The sequence below is a fragment of the Chrysochloris asiatica genome, unplaced genomic scaffold, assembly GCF_000296735.1.
Source record: "Chrysochloris asiatica unplaced genomic scaffold, ChrAsi1.0 scaffold00050, whole genome shotgun sequence".
Lineage (NCBI taxonomy): Eukaryota > Metazoa > Chordata > Mammalia > Afrosoricida > Chrysochloridae > Chrysochloris > Chrysochloris asiatica.
Window position 1 is genome coordinate 7422693 of NW_006408568.1, and position 18243 is coordinate 7440935.

An 18243-nucleotide genomic window follows, 5' to 3' on the forward strand; every position below is an offset into this window, starting at 1 on the left:
GCAGAGACAATGATGTGGAGAGATGGAGTGGCTGGGGACTTCAGACCCAGAGAGGGAGAGGGGCTATGTGCTGATGACCAGGGGGCAGGTTTGCAGGGTATATACCCTTTGGTTGGTTGAGGATACATGGAGGGGATTGTAACCATGGCAATGAAACAATATACGATAGGATGAATGTAAAACTAATGTTCTTCCATGTAAACTATCACATAATTCACAATAAAACATTTTTTTAAAAGTCTACGACTACATTAACAGTTGGCATATGCCATCTAGACTTTAAAGATCACATAAGATTAAAACTAGCCAAAAGGGTTTTCAAAATTTATTTCTAAGTTTTAGCAGACTGATTTGGTTTTACTAACCAATCTCCACAGTAAATCCAACAATAGACATAACACCATACATTCTTTAACACTATTAAAGTGTTGTTGTTAAATACCATCGAGTCAGTTGTATACAATAATAAAAACATATACTACGTATATCGTATATGTCCTATCTAATTGTTTTAATCAAGTAATTCTTATAATAACCTGTTCAAAACAGGCCATAAAAAGTTCTGAAAGTAGCAATAAGAAAACAGCACTCTCCAATCTTAACGGAATAAAGAAATAACAAAGCAGTAACTAAAAATCACAAAATCCAAAGTCAAAAGGTCTTTACTACTACCTGGCAAATTTTATTTTTTAATAAAAAAATGGAGTCCTGGTGTGGTGCTTTGGATTAATGCGCCAGACTGCAAAGCCATTTGAACGGCAAGGTCTGTGGTTCAAGCTCCGCAGTCACTCCTCGGAAACCCTATGTAAGGTCGCTATGGGTCAGAACCAACTCGATGGCACTTAACAACAACAACACTAAAAAATAACATTACAGACATATGTTATCACAGTTTAAAAAATTAATAATAATCAAAGAGTATATATCAGAAACTCCAGAATAATTAAAGCAGTGATCACATGAAAACATAAGTCTTAGGTACAGCAATAAAAAGAAAAGAAGAAAAATATATGAACTAAATTCCTAACTCAATATATTAGGGAAAGAAACAAACTGAAAAGCAAAGGGCAAGAAAGAAAATAATAGAGATAAAAGCAGAAAACAGAAAAACAGTACTACTGAAAAATAAAAATGTTAGTCCTTTAAGAGTAAAAGAAACCAACAAAATACACAAAAACTGCTGCCTAATCTAATCAAGGGAGAGAAAGCAGCAGAAATGTGTAAAGAAATGAGTGACAAATGGAAAATAATCAATGAAACAGGAAGCTGTTTTAAATCTTGTCTACTTCATATAAACTAGGAAAATAAATCTGAAAGCCTAATTAAAATGGATAACTTATGAGAATACAATGGTAAGTCAAAAAGTACTGCTATAGGAAAAATAATTAGTAAATCATAGGGTAATCTCTAAGAAAAATAATACACCTGCATATTAATTTTTTTAAAAAAAGAAGAAAATCAAAAAGGTTTAGTAAGCATTAAACAACAGAAATAAAAATGAAAAGAAAGTCCACAAAAGATACTTAGCATATAAAATTATGTGGAAAAAGAATCCAGCAGCACCACAAGAAAGCACACAGAAAAAAATGACAATAATCAATTTCATACCTATTGCTAATTATATTAAATGTAAATGGATTAAATGCACCAGTCAAGAGCCATAAAGAGCAGAATGAATAAGAAAACAGGATCCTTCAATATGCTTTCTACAAAAGACACATCAAACAGATGAAGACCACCTAAATGCCCATCAACAGAAGAATAGTTTTAAAAAAACTTTGGTACATTCACACAATGCAATACAACAAAACACTGAAGAATAATGATAAATCTGTGAAACATCTCACAACATGATTGAACCTGGAGAATATTTTATGCTTCATGAAATTACTCAATCACAAAAGGACAACATTATATAAGACCAATGTTGTAAAAAGCTTTAAAATGGTTTTCTTGCTAAAAGAAACAATCTATGATGGGAGGGTTATTCATGGGCTAGAGGGTAGACACATGTTAACATGGGTGACAGAGCAAGCAATATACAAGAAGAAGGAGGTTACCAGAGCAAAGATGAGGGTGGCCGGAGAAACGGAGAAATGCAATAGCTAAAGAGAACAAAGGTAAATGCTGTTAACTATTGGTACATAGAAGGGACTGCAACCATGTAGTAAAGTGTATGGTTTGTTGAATGTAGAACTGATGGCATGATCTGTAAACTTTCACTCAATTCACAATAAAAGGTAAAACACAAAAAAGGACTGCTACAAAATCATAGAAACCTTTAGCAAACAAAAATATCAAAATGTAAAGTTACTGTTTCTCAACATATCCTTCATCTATGTCTATACACTCTAACCCTTCCCCAAAGAATTCTGCACTCTTCAATTCACACCATGCCAGAACAGCAGTTTGGGCATCCTCAAGGGATTCAGCTCATATTCCTTTTCAATGTTCTTTGAGTTTGAGGAACAAAAAGAAGATTGAAGGGGGAAGATCAGGGTTGTACGGTAGATGGGGTAAAGGTTCCCAATGAAATTCTCCTAGTACAGTCCTGGCTACTCCTAAAGAATGAACAGGTGAATTGTGATGAAAAAATAAAGCCTCAGCACAACTTTCCAGGCCTTTTTCTCACTAATGCAGATTTCAATTGTCTTAAAACTTCATAATAAACTTCTCTGATCACTCTGTATCCTTAGAGAAAATCTTATCAAAATTACTGCTTTGGAATAAAAAGTTACCATAATGTTCTAAGCTGATCTCTCTGCCTTGAATGTAACTAGCTCAGCAGGTCCCCTTGGAAGCCAGTTTTGCTAGACCTTTTTTTGAAGGCACTCTAACAAGTAAGAGAGAACTTGTCTGCAGCCATCTACTGACGGCAGAGACATGTTTAAACACATTTTATTTGAAATAAACCTATGCATGCCTGAATAAGAACTCTATTAGCAACACTTCTCTATTCACGCTCATAAACCCTATACAGGTTTGCTGAGTCGGACCCAACTCATTGAAACTTAACAACAATTTATAAAATGATCTGAATAAAAAGAGAATGCTTAAACAGGTCACTCTACTTAAAAGAAACAAGCACTAGGTCAGATGGTGAACAGAATAATTCTACCAAACCACCACCAAAAGTAAAGATAATCTCAAAGCTATATAAATTGTTGTATATCAGAGAAAATTATCTATCATTTTTATTAAAAAAAAAAACACTGATTCTTACAATCTCACCAAGAGACCTTATGCACACATACACACACAAATAGCCCTCAATATCATATATAAATTAGAAGAAAAAATTCTAAGTATTAGAAAATAAAATGTAACATTACATTAAAAAATAAATAAAGAGACTTATTCCAGGAATGAAAATGTATTTGTTATCAGGAAATCTATTAAAATAATTTATCACATTAATTGATCTAAAAAAATACATGATTATATTCACAGATGCAGAGAAGGCCTTTAACAAAATTCAACACCCACTCCTGATGAAACATAAAATAGGAATTAGATTCCTATTTAGTATAATAAAATATATATAAACCTCAATCCTCCTAAAGCCTGCATCTTACTTAATGGAGAAACATTTTTAAAAAAAGTACCAAGACAAGGAGGTTCATTATCTCCACTTCTATTTAAAATTGCTGGCTTATCAACCAATGGAATTATGACGAGAATAGAAAAAGCTAACTAGAAAAGAAGCAAAACTATTTTTTACTTGGAAATGATCGTACTATATCTAGAAAACAAGAGAATCAATGATAAAACTTTTGCTCTTTCATGCAAAAGAGAATTCTACAAGTTAGCTAAGATACAAAACTGACATGTAAAAATCAATAGCTTGCAAACCTCCTTCTAAAACTAAGACTTATGGGGAATACACAAGCAGGCATGCAATCTGACTGGTGACCACGTTGGTCACTGATAAGGGGAAGTGAGGGGAAAACAGCAATGAAGCTGTGAGCTAAGTCCAACCACATTCAATAGACTCCTGTGAACCTGGGTGGAGACCTGGTTGGCCAGCAATGTGGCAAGACCTGGGAATTCCTGGACCCAGAGTCAGTGGCATAGCCACAGAGGACTAGAGTGGAAAGTGAAGCATCCAGCTGATAAAAAGAGAGGGGATTTGCACAAGAACACCCACATTTGCAGATAATACCCACTTGACCTAGCTTCAATGGCTGGATGATTGGAACTCGACTAGAAGAAGAAAGAAGAGTTAAAAAAAAAAAAAGAGTAATCTGACACAATTTGATGAATTTGACCTACACCTATGGATGTAGTAGCTCAAAAGAGGAAACAAATCTTTACAGCAAGAATCATTCCCACCCCCTCCATACACAGAGTAGACAGAGATGGGCAACTCGGACATTGGCTACCCAAAATGGGGAGGGGGGGGCAGGGGAAGGGAGCTACAAAGGCAAGAAGTGACTGGCTTACAAGCTTTCAAGAGGGAGCCTAGATCCAGAGGGCACGGAGGAAGGTAGAATTTCCACTGAGTAGTATCCAATCTGTCTGGGTGGGGCTGATGAAAGGAGATGGGGATAGCACTCATGTGACACAACAGTGAATAATTGTTATCAGGACTGATTGTGAGGGTTGGAAATGTAAAGGTAGATGCATTGTAGCAAGGAGGGGAGTGATTAACTTTTCAGTCTACGAGCAGAGGTCCATGGGACCATCAAGGGAGAAGAGCAGAAAGCGGGACCCTACCCAGAGAAGCAATGACGCCAGAGATGGAGGCAGAGACAATGACGTGGAGAGATGGAGCAGCTGGGAACTTTACACCCAGAGAGGGAGAGGGGCTGTGTGCTGACGACCAGGGGCCAGGCTTGCAGGGTATACCCTTTGGTTGGTTGATGATGCATGGAGGGGATTGTAACCATGGCAATGAAACGATATACGATAGGATGAATGTAAAACTAATGTTCTCCCATGTAAACTATCACATAATTCACAATAAAACATTTTAAAAAAAAGAGCTTTTCCCATTCATTCTTATTGAAATACATTTTTCATACAATAAAATGTATAAAGGGGCTTCAAAAAGTTCATGAAAAAATTCCATTATCTTTTTATTTCATTTTCCCACAAACTTTTTGAAATCATCTTACTTATAGGAGTTTTGAGTGGCACAGCTACTAATTGAAAAGCTGGCAGTGTGAATCCACCCAAAGGTGTCTCAGAAGAAAGCCTTAGCGATCTACTTCCCAAAAATCACAGCTATTAAAATCCCTATAGAGCACAGTTCTACTCTGAAATACATGGGGTTGCCATGAGTCAGGGTCAACTGAACAGCAACTGGTTTGATTTTGTTGTTTTGGGGGGAAGAGGGGTTTCTTACAGGGGGAGGTGTTTAAATGTATCTATCATTAAGTATACCAATTTAATACACTTTGACGAAAATATATACACACACCTGTGGCTCCATTACTAACCTCACTTGTTTGTATTACCACAGATGATTTTTTTTTAAACAAAATGCTATAATCCATTACTAACTTTATTTTTTTTATAGTCAAATTTTTCCAAATTTGACTAGTAGAAATTGGTTCATGAATCCTTTTAACATTTCTTCTTTAGTTTGTGAGTACTTACTTTCTGGTGCATGAAGTTAATCTTCTTGCCATGCCTTAGACCTAGAGTAAGTCATTTCTCCAAGGAACTCTGATTTATTTTAGTGGAAAACACTACACTGAAACAAAGTGTGCTTGCTTCGACTGAGAATATCATTACTTTTAGACTTTTTAGAGGTCAGGCTAGTTTTGTTTTGTTAATGTATAATTTACTATCTTCCAGTTCACACTGATAATTCTGTTCTAGTCTAACACAGCTCTGGTAGCGTAGTGGTTACGAATCGGGCTGCGAACCTTAAGGTCAGCGGTTCGAAACTACCAGCCGCTCCGCGGGAGAAAGATGAGGCTTTCTACTCCCGTAAAGATTTACACCCTCGGAAACCCTGTACAGGGTCGCTATGGGTCAGAACCGACTCGACGGCACTTAACAACAACAACAACAGTCTAACCACAAGGTTCTCTCACCTCCTAACAACTTATTTTAATCTGCCCTCTCCCAGTGAGAATCCTGGTTCCCAGCAACATATTTACTCATTTGCTCCATTCTACAAAACACACAAAATAGTTTTAGAATTATTATACTAATAGCAGTGTCAACAACAAACCTACAAAATAAGATTCAAGATTCCTTTGTACCTTTTTTGTTTCTTAGAATACATTCTACTGAACGTGTACAGAGTACAGTCAGCCCTCAGTATTATCCACAGATTCAACCAACTGTGGATTGAAAACATTTTTTTAAAACAGCAATAAAAAAGTCAAAGCAATCCTTCAAAGGCTAAGAGAGAGCATAAAGTGTTATTTACATATCATTTGCTGTGTTAAGTAGTATATATGTAACCTAGATATGACTTAAAGAATACAGGAAGATGTATGTACGTTGTATGTAAATAGTACACCATTTTATAAAAGAAACTTGAGCATTCATGAATTTGATATTCACTGGGTTCCTGGAACCAATCTCCTGTGGATACCAAGGAACGACTGTGCTGTGTTAAAAGGTATTTTTAGTCTTCTTTTTAATATATACTTTCTCTCTAAAATAAATGATAAGAAATAATAAGAGGCTGACTGGCAATACAGTAATCAAAAAAATGAAAATAAAATAGGAGTCAAAAAAATTCTTAATTACAAATCCTGAAATGATTCTAGTTTCTATCAAATACCAACCAATCTTACTATAGGGACAATTACTTTAAGAACTCACACTAATATGTACTAGGGTTCTCATATGCCAATGAATTGCCATTAAATGCACAGTCTTTATCCAGGACACCTAGCTTTTTGATATCAAAGAACGTGAAAAGTCAAATTGTTAATCAGGAGGTTATTGAGTAACCACAAATTCAGAATAAGTGAAAAAGAAAGATGTACATAATAAAATCACATTGGCATAAGGAAATGGCATGAGGAAAAGATATTCCCCTGAGCTCTGGAAAAGGAAACTAAAGTACCACAAAGCTTGTTCCCCAAATGATACAACTCCTAACATCCCAAGATCAGTGTCCCTCAGTTTAGACAATACACTGATTTAGCTTCTCTGACTACTACTTTCAGTTAACATACCATTTCTTTAGATGTGTTAAAAATCAATTATCAAGATCCAATTAAATTGCTATTCCTGTCCACCCATTTGTTGATTTAAATGAACCTTTCAGGGTCCTCCCTGTCCCAGACTACAGACCTGTCTCCACCCAAAACCTTAAAATACAGCTCTTAAGACAAAATTAAAAAGAATCAGAAATTCAAAACAAACCCAAGATGAAACAGAAGACATGGCTGGCCACTACACAAGAGAGTAAGTAAAAAAGTACTGCTACAAAATCACAGACTTTTATTAAACAAAAATATGAAAATGTGACACTACTGCATCTTGACATAGCCTCCATGTAGGTATGTATACTTCTGAAGACAGTGTTTCCATCTGTCTACTCTACCCTTAGTAATCCTATGCTTTTAAATTTCTACCATTTCAAAACGGCAATGAGGAAGAGCTTTATTGGTGCCTGAACTAGCAACGAAGATGAGAGAAGTCAACAATATGTGGAAGTCATATTACTGAATCTGGTGGTGACTAGTTAAAGAAGGAAGAATGAAGAGTTGGGGACCTGGGTGAAGTATGACCCCCGGAAATGGGAACATGCGGGCAGGACAAGTTTTGGGGTAAGAATAATGAATTCAGTAACTGGACATGTTATATTATTGGGGTACAGAACAGGATATGGTGGGGGTAATATTTGAATCTTTGAATTTAGAGCTTAGGACATAAATCTATATAGAAAGATACCATACATTTGAGTATATAATATGAGAAATAAAGACCTAGACAGAGGATTAAGGAATACTCCCATTTAAGGACCAAAAACCAGGAGGAAAAGGTGAAAAGGAAAACCTTAAGGGCAGGCCCAGAGAGAGATAAAGAAAGTCAGGTTAACTGTGGTACCATAGAAGTCAAGGAGTGAGAAAATCAAGAGTGGAAAAAGTCAAAATGTCAGTACTAGGATAGAAAATGATTGTTGGTTCATTCACTTTTCTGAGGAGCCTCAATAAATATGTATTTCATAATTTTTTAAAAAATCAGAAATAAGAAGAGAGGGCATATGTACAGGAACATCCACATTTGCAGATAATACCCATTTGATCTGGCTTCAATTTGATGAATCTGACCTACACCTATGGATGGAGTAGCTCAAAAGAAAGAACAAATCTTTACAGCAAGGATCATTCCCACCCGCTTGGTACACAGGATACAAAGGAATGGGCAACTTGGACATTAGCTACCCAAAATGGGGGCTACAAAGGCAAGAAGTGACTGGCTTACAAGCTTTAAAGAGGGAGGCTAGATCCAGAGGGCACGGAGGAAGGTAGAATCTCCACTGAGTAGTATCCAATCTGTCTGGGCAGGGCTGATGAAAGGAGATGGGGATAGCATTCATGTGGTACAACAGTGAATAATTGCTATCAGGACTGACTGTCAGGGTTGGAAATGTATAAGTAGACGTTTTGTAGCAAAAGGAGGGGAGTGATTGATACGCAGTCTAGGAGCGGAGGTCCCTGGGACCACCAAGGGAGAAGAGCAGAGTGCAAGACCCTACCCAGAGAAACAGTGACACCAGAGATGGAGGCAGAGACAATGACGTGAAGCAGCTGGGGACTCTAGATCCAGAGAGGAAGAGGGGCTGTGTGCTGACAACCAGGGGGCAAGCTTGTAGGGTATACCCTTTGGTTGTCTGATGATGCATGGAGGGGATTGTAACCATGGCAATGAAACGATATACAATAGGATGAATGTAAAGCTAATGTTCACCTATGTAAACTACCACATAATTCACAATAAAACATTAAAAAAAAAAAATTATAGCCATGGGATGGGAGAATAAAAGATTCAGAAAAAAGAAAAGCAGACAAAAAAGAAATTAAAGCTTTCTTTCTCATGCATTAGAAAAATGGACTGTAAAACTATATGGACAGGTTCAGACACTAAGAAAATGATAGAGGAATGATGGATAGAAAATAAAACTACTCTTTCCTTCTCTCACCTGTGCTAACTATGAAAAAAAAGTACTCAAAACACATAAGCATATCTATGAAACTGCCTCTACAGTATTGAGTTACCCTCTGATTTGTCATTCCTTTCAAAAACAGCTCAAAATTACCAAAGAGCTTTCAACAAAGTCAATTTAGACTGAATTTCACAATTTTTTCCCTATTCACCTCACAAGCAAAAGTTGTCTCAAGTCTTAAATAATATGTGAGTGACCTGTCATAACAGGTACTCACCTCACAAGCAAAAGTTGTCTCAAGTCTTAAATAATAAGTGAGTGACCTGTCATAACAGGCTTCTCACATATTTCTGTTCTTCGTATTCAATAACTTTAGAGTCCTGCTACAAATGGCCCAATGAGATTGATACCTGAGACTTGACACGTCTTGTTCTCTTCGGTAGAATGTTCATTCTTGTGCCCGGCTCTGGGGGAGCTTGGTTATCAGTGGCAAGAACCTCAGGCTCCACTTTTTCCTTAAGATCTAAATTGGGCATTTGTACACCCTAAAAGAGCAGAGCACAGAAAGAGACCAGATTCACAATAAGAAATCAGGTTTCAGAATCTATGGGGAAACAATAAATTTCTAATAAATCCCTAAAAATGCATGAAACCAGATAGTACTTTTCCCCAAGTGGATCTATAGAATTAAGGCCATCAGTATCAAAATCCTAGCAGGCTTTATTCTGTTATTTTTGAAACTGAGAAGATGATCCTAAAACATATATGGAATTGCAAATTGCTTGAAAATAACCACAGCAATTTTGAAAAAGAAAAACAAAGTTGGACAATTTACACTACTGAGCATCAAAGTTTACTGTAAAGATACAGTAATCAAGTACAGTATTGGTATTCAGTTAAATATACAGATCAATGGAACAATACAGAATCCAGATACAAACCCACACAATTTATAGTCAACAACCAAGGTAAATCAATGGGAAAAGAATACTCTTTTCAACTAAACATGCTGATACAACTGGGTATGACTGTGCCTTCCTCCCCTGAAATAAATTTATACATTTACCTCATGGTGGTTACGAATCGGGCTGCAAACCACAAGGTCAGCAGTTCGAAACTACCAGCTGCTCCGCGGGAGAAAGATGAGGCTTTCTGCTCCCGTAAATACTTACAGCCTCAGAAACCCTATACAGGGTCGCTATGAGTTGGAACTGACTCCACGGCACACAGCCACCACCACCACACATAAAAGTTAAGGAGCTCTGGTAGCATAGTGGTTATGAATTGGGCTGCTAATCTCAGGGTCAGCAGTTTGAAACTACCAGCTGTTCCACAGGTGAAAGATGAGGTTTTCTGCTCCCATAAAGACCTGCAGCCTTGGAAACCCAGTATCGGGTTGCTATGAGTTGGAACAGACTCCACATCACATAACAATACATGAAAATTGGGAAGCCTGGTGGCTCTGTAGGATCTAAGCACAAAACTGCAAACTACAAGGCTAGCAGTTCAAGCCCACTAGCCGCTCCATGGGAGAAAGATGAGGGTTTCTGCTCTCACAAATATTTATAGCTTCAGAAACCTGATACAAGGTCGCTATGAGTCAGAATCGACTCAATGACACTTAACAACAATAACAATATACATAAAGTTAATTAAAAAGGATCATTAAATCAACCAAACTTGTTGCAGTCAAATTGATTCCAACTCAAAGTGACTATACAGGACAAGGTAGAAGTGTTTCATAGGGTTTCTAAAGAATAGTTGTAGTATTTACTGACGCAGACTGCCAAATCTTTCTCAGTAGAACTACTAGTGGATTTGAATGGCAGACTTTTTGGTGATCAGTTGAACACTTAGCCAATGCATCAACAGAGATCCAAAAACCCACTGCCATCAAGCTGATTATGACTCATACCAACACTACAGTAGAGAGTAGAGCCACCATAAGGTTTCCTAAGCTATAATTTTTATGGAAGCAGACTGTCACATATTTCTCCCATGGTGCAGCTGGTGAGTTCAAACCACAGACCTTTCAGTTAGCAGCCTATCACTTAACTAATATGCTACCAAGGCTCTTTAAAATGGATCACAAACTATAAGAGCTAAAATTGCAAGAGTTCACATGAAAACAAAGAAGAAAATGTTTTGTGTAGTTACAAAAAGATTTCGTAGATATGATACCAAAAACATATTAAATGGGCGAGGGGAGAGACCAATAATTTAAACCACATCAAAACTTAAATTCTTGCTATTCAAACAGACATTCATATGGAAAGTCAAATCAGATTAGGAGAAAATATTCAGAAATCATGTATTTGATAAAGAACCTGTACCAAAAATATAAAAAGAATTCCTACAGTTTAAGTATAAGAAGACAAGCAACCCCCACAAATTTTTTTTTTTAAGATTTAAATGGACACTTCAAAGAAGTGCTATTATGCTTATGAGAAGATGCAAAACATTAACCCAAACACACCCAAACCAGTTGCTGCTGAGTTGATGCCAACCCCATTTGTATCAGAGTGGAGCTGTGTTTCCTAAGGTTTCAGTGGCTGATTCTTCAGAAGATCACCAGGTCTTTCTTCTAAGGCATCTCTAGCTGTGCTCAACCTTTCAGTTGAAATTCAAGAGCGTTAACTCTCTGCACCACCCAGATACTCCACAATATTACTAGTCATTAGAAATATTCAAATTAATCATGATGCAAAACCACTAGAGACCTAAAAGGATGGTTATAATAAAAAAGACTGACATGTAAATGAACCTAGACTGAGTGAAATTAGATCACAAAAGGACAAACAGTCTGAGATCACAGTTGTAAAAAGTCAAGAAAAGGTTTCCATGCTCAAAGAAACACTTTGTGATGGCTACTACTGGCCAGAGGGTACGCATGTTAACGTAGGTGACAGGAAAGGCAATTTTTTAAAAAAAGAAGAAGAAATTTAATTAAATTAAACAAAAGAAAACTGACAAACCAGTTGTTGACAAGGATACTGAGAAACGGAAAGCCTCATATAATACTAATTGTTGTTGCTGTTAAGTGCTATTGAGTCGGTTCCAAGCCATAGCGACCCTATATAGGGTTTCCGAGGAGCGGCTGGTGAACTTCAACTGGCAACCTTGCAATTCAAACAGTTTTGATGTCTGGCGCATTAACCCACAGTGCCATACCAGGACTCCATACTAGCAGAAATGTAAAATGGTTCAATCACTTTGAAAAATAAATCTGGCATTTCTTAAACATAACCAAACAATTCCATTCTTAGGTATCTATCCAACAGAATCAAACAAAGTATATGTCCACAAAAAAATGTGCATATTTATGGCAGCCTTATTCCTAACAGCTAGAAACTGGAAACAAGCCACATGTTTATTCATCAACTGGTAAATGGATAAGCAAAATAGAGTACAGCTATACATATACTGGAGTGGAGTACTAGTTTGGAGCTGACAATAGCCACTAGACCACAAGTCTGCTCAAATCCACCAGCTGCTCCTCGGAAACCCTATAAAGGATCACCATGAGTTGGAACCAACTCAATGGCACCTAAAAGCCATAACAACATACAAGTAAAGCCAGGATATTCCTTAGAAGTGGAGATGGCGAAAACTTTGTCTCACGTACTTAGGACATGCTATTAGGAGTCCCTGGAGGGTGTTATGCTTGGTAAAGTGGAGTGTCAGAAGGAAAAAAAGGAAACCGCCCCCACAAGAAGATGGATTGACATAGTTACTGCAACAATGGCCTCGAATCTAGCAATAATCCTGAGAATGGTGTAGGACCAGATAGTGTTTTGTTGTGCTTTACACAGAGTCACTATGAGTTGGAATCAACTTAAAAGTACCTAAGAACTTGTACAATAGAATATTTTTGAACTATAAAAAGAATGAAGTACTGGTTCCTACTTGAAAATATTATGCTAAGAAGTCAAACACAAAATCATATTGCCTGATTATATGAAATCTCTAAGCAAGCAAAACTATAGAGACAAAAAGCAGATCAGGAAAAGCCTAGGTTTGGAGGCAATGGTAGGAATCAACTACAATATTGTTGTTGGTGTTGTTAGGTGCCATCAAGTCAGTACCAACTCACAGCAACCCAATGCACAACAGAACAAAACACTAGCTGGTCCTACATCAACCTCACAACCGTTGCCACACTTGATCCCATTGATGCTGCCACTGTGCCAATCTATCTTGTTGGGGGGTCTTCCTCTCTTTCTCTGACCCTCCACTTTACCAAGGATGATGACCTTCTCTCTAGGCACTGCTCGCTCCTGGTAATATGTCCAAAGTATAAGAGACAAAGTCTCACCATCCTAGTTTCCAAGGAGCACTCTGGCTGTACTTCTTCCAACACAAATCTGTTTGTTATTTTGGCAGTCCAAGGTACTTTCAATATTCTCCTCTAATACCACAATTTAAATGCATCAAAATTCTTCTACAGTCTTCCTTATTCACTGTCCAACTTTCACATGAATATGAGGTCATTGAAAATACCATGGCTTGGGTCAGGCACACCTCAGTCCTCAAACTGCTATCTTTGCTCTTAAATGGCATATTTGCCTAATGCAATATGTCACTTGATTGCTTGACAGTTGCTTCCAAGAGTGTTGATGGTTGATCAGGGCAAAATGAAGTCTTTGACACCTTTATCTTTACTCCATTTATCTTGTTGTTATTTATTAGTTGAGTGGTGAGGATTACATTGAGGTGCAACCCACACCGAAGGCCGTGGTCTCTGATCTTCCTCAGTATTTTGAGTCCTCTTCACTTTCAGTAAGCAAGTTTGTATCATCTGCATATTGCAGGTTGTAATGAGTTTTCCTCCAATCTGATGCTACATTCTTCCTTCATATAATCCAGTTTCTTGGATTATGTTCTCAGCATACAAACTGAATAAATTTGGTGAAAGAATGGAATCCTGGCACACACCTTTCCTAATTTTAAACCATTCAGCGTTCCCTTGTTCTGTTTGAATAACTGTCTCTTGGTCTATGTACGGGTTCCTCATGAACACAATTAAGTGTTCCAGAATGCTCATTCTCTGCAATGTTGTCCATAAATTGTCATGATCTACACAATCAAAAATCTTTTATAGTCAATAAACCACAGGTAAACATCTTTCTAGTATTCTCTGCTTTCAGCCAAGATCCGTCAGACATCAGCAATGATATCCCTCATTCCACGTCCTCGTCTGAATCCAGCTTAAACCTCTGGCAGTTCTCTGTCAATGTACTTCTGCAGCTGTGTTTTAATTATCTGTAGCAAAATTTGGAGTCCTGGTGTGGTGCTGAGGGTTAATGTGCTAAACTGCAAAGTCACTATGAACTACAAAGTTGGTAATTCAAGCTCACAAGTCACTCCTTGGAAACCTTCTACAGGGTTGCTATGGGTTAAAACCAACTAGACGGCAGTTAACAACAACAACAGAAGCAGCAGTATTAATGATGTTATCTGATGATTTCTGCATTTCATTGGGTCACTTCTCTTTGGAATGGGCATAAATATCAGCTTCCAATCAGCTCTTCCAATCAGCTGGCCAGGTAGCAGTCTTCCAAATTTCATGGCATCGATGAGTGCTTCTAGTGTTGTATAGTTTGTTGAAAGATTTCAATCTGTATCCCATCAATTCCGGAGTTTTTTTCTTTACCAATGCCTCCTTGGACATCTTCCTTCAGTATCATTGGCTCTTGGTCATATACTACCTCTTCAAATGGTTGAACATCAACCATTTCTTTTTGGTACCCAAAAAGACTCTATTCCTTCCATCTTCTTTTGATGCTTTCTGCATCATTTAATATTTTGCCCATGTTGTTGTTTAGTTGTGTCGAGTCAGTTTTGACCCATAGTGGCTGGTGAGCTTGAACCACCAACCTAGCGGTTCAAATCTACTTTGCAGTCAAGTGCATTAACCTGCAGTGCCACACAAGGATTTCATTTTGCCCACAGAATCCTTGAATATTATTTCCTCAGTTCTTTCCGTGTGAGAAATGCTGACCCTGTTCTTCCCTTTTGGTTTTCTAAATGTAGGTCTTTGCACATTTTGTTATATTTGACTTTGTCTTCTCCAGCTGCCCTTGGATAATGAGCACAAGAGAACTTCTGAGACTGAAAGTGTTTTAAAACCAGATTACTGTAGCATTAGTTGCATTGTTGTTAGTTAATACTAAGTTGATTCCAATGTATGGTGACCCCATGTGTGCAGAGAGTTTTCAAAACTGTGATCTTTCAGACGCACATCTCCAAGCCTGTCTTCGAAGGTGCCTCTGGGTAGCTTCAAACTGCCAGGATCTTCTGGCTAGTAATCAAGAGCTTAACAACCATTTGCACGACACAGGGACTCCAACTGTTGCTTAACTGTAGACATTTATTAAAGTTTATTGACCTATGTATCTATAGTAGGTGAATTCTACAGGAAATTAGTCATTCCTTCACAGAGCTGTCTTAAAAAAAAAAATAATGAAGAACTTTTTCAAAAATCTAAATCATGAAGAAGCATTTAAAATAAATAACAAAATACCCTTCCTTCAAATTATTCTTATCTTATAAGCCACTGAAACACAGCAATGATACATACATTGCTCCCAAAATTTTGGTGCTTAGAGAAATCAATTCTACCTTGCTTTGCATAGGGAACTGCTAAAGTGTTACGTTACGTGTTTATAACTGGAAAACTGGATTTATCCACTCCTAACAAGAACAATGTTTCTCACCATAAGGCTGACACCAGATTGGAAAAGTTCATATGGGTAGAGAATTCTTTCATAGTGTGACTTCAAAAGAGACCCAGTTCCTTTTCCTGGTAAATATCCCAAGCGACTACCCACTTTGGACCATTTCTTCTCTTTGGTGACCATTTCAAAACCTCCTTTGCTGGCAACAATCTGGAAAAAAATAAATAAATAAAATAATTTATTATATATATAAAATATACATTGTATGCTAATTTAAATTTATTCGGGCCTTAGGTTTCCAAATTCCTTCCAACAAATAATTGGATAAAAAATTGTCAACATTTAAACTAAAAAACATAGTAATGATTATGTGAGGTCTTAAACACTATCATCTAATTAATTTCATTGGGCCTACCTTGAAATCAAGAATTCAAAAACATTTAATGAATCTGTACTTTGTAAAATATTCTCTGTGAGAATATTGAACACACATATACACTCTATGTATATAACATGCTATGTCTGACAGAGTAAAAAACAGACAAAATAAATATGAGAACAAATTCAAGTTATATAGTTAAAAATGTACAGAAACCCTGAAATTACAAAGTGCACAAAATAACATTTTAACAAAATTTAAAGCCAACAGTGAATTTAAGAACAGTTTTGAATAAGAGGTTATAATTTTTCAAAAGGAAAATCTTTATATTAAAAATTATGAAGGATGATGGAAAAAGATCATATTATATGTAGGATGCATTACTTGATTTCCCCGAACATAACATAAAATACAGACATAAATTATTCAACTTAGTGAAGAGATCACATCAAGCCAGGCACAAAATAGAATATAAGTGTATCCAACAATAACAAATAGCACAGGAAAGTCTCATTATAAAGGAGAGATTGGAGCAGACTTAAAGGATGGATGTAGAAGAAGTTAACCAAGCAGCTATACTTGGCAATCAATACTGCTACATGTAGAGGGAACAGCTGGACAAAGGCCCCAAATTAGAAGCAAGCCTAGAGCATGTGAAAAATAACAAGAAAGTCTGTAACAGAAGCAGAGTGAACAAAAGGGAATCAGGAACAGAACAAACAAGATGGTGGATCGGGTGGAAATGCAGTAAAGAGTTCTGCCAGCAACAACACAGAATACCTGAACAAGCAGGCTCAGGGGATGGTCCGAGAACTCTGAACCACGTATAAAGGAATATTTAGAAGGTTGGAAGGCTTACAGCTGGGAAATTTGTGGCAAAAGCAAGAAATCCATTGCTTTCTAGTCCAGGAAGCTCAGCTGCTCCAGGAGCCGCCATCTTGGGTAAGACCAAGCGGGGGAAGGATCGGAGCAACCACAGATGGCTGGCAGAACCACAAAGATAAAAGTGTGGACATTCTTTTCTTTTGGTAGCTGTTCATTGGTCCCTTGCTGTCTGCGCACCTCCATTCTGGTGCTGAGCTAGTAGACAGTAGGGGTGCCTGAGCGAGTAGACACCCCAGCCCCACTCTCAGAGGATTCAACTAAACATGCGCACAGATCTCCTAGAAATTTAAAGAGACAGTTTCCAATTAAACTCAAATGGCCACAGCCGGCCCTGAACTGTTTACAACTAGAAAAAAAACACCTGAACGGGGATTGTGGAGTACGACATGCAGACAAAAAAGGAAATAAGCCGAAATTAAATCCTAAATTATGTCAAAATGACCAACAGCGGCATCTTAAAAGAAGTAGTGTAAAAAGGGAAGACCATTTCCTGATCACATCTACCTGGAGGCAATCAGAAAGCATACAAAATACATACCCATCTAAGTATTAAGGCCACAGACAACCCCTGAATATGCCCAAAAAACAGAAGCAGATGACCATATCTGCACATGTCCAGAAACAAGATAAAGTGAATGAGGCAAATGAGCTGGAAGTAGCCCTACACTCCATACTGGAAGATGGGCAGGCTTTGGAAATGGAGAAGGAATTCAGAAAAATTATTATAAAAGGTATCAAAACACTATGCAATGCAGTTAAGAAAAATAATGAAGTCAGGAAAGTGCTACAGGAACAATCAAATAAGATAGATACAGCATTGGAAACAATTCAAAACCTACATAAAGAGATCCAAATAATCAATAATAGAATATCAGAAATGGACAATACACTGAAAGGGCAAAGGAGTAGAAGTGAAGAGACAGAAGCCAGAACTAGTGAGCTAGAAGATAAATCGCTTAACAGTACTAAGATAGAAGAACAAATACAAAAAAGGATAAAAAAATCTGAAGAAGGCCTAAAATTCATGTTGGATAACATGAAAAAGAATAACATAGGAATTACTGGCATTCCAGAATAGGAACAATCACACGAGTCCACAGAGGAGATAGTTAAAGAGCTTCTGGAAGAAAATTTTCCTAACATCATGAAAAGTGAAAAGATAGCATTCATGAAGCCCAACGAACCCCAGGATGGATAGACCCTAAAAGACAATCACCAAG

General features: G+C 37.3%; 1 protein-coding gene across 1 annotated transcript in view; it reads right to left on the minus strand.

Moving 5' to 3' along the window:
• KDM5A (lysine (K)-specific demethylase 5A) overlaps positions 1 to 18243 on the minus strand; it is a 160131-nt gene that overhangs the window by 120793 nt on the left and 21095 nt on the right. Inside the window, exons 4-5 of the mRNA XM_006862704.1 lie at positions 15799 to 15969; positions 9493 to 9627 (exon numbers count right to left, since the gene is read on the minus strand). Coding sequence (XP_006862766.1) covers positions 9493 to 9627; positions 15799 to 15969 — 306 coding nt within the window. The remainder of the gene's footprint in view (positions 1 to 9492; positions 9628 to 15798; positions 15970 to 18243) is intronic.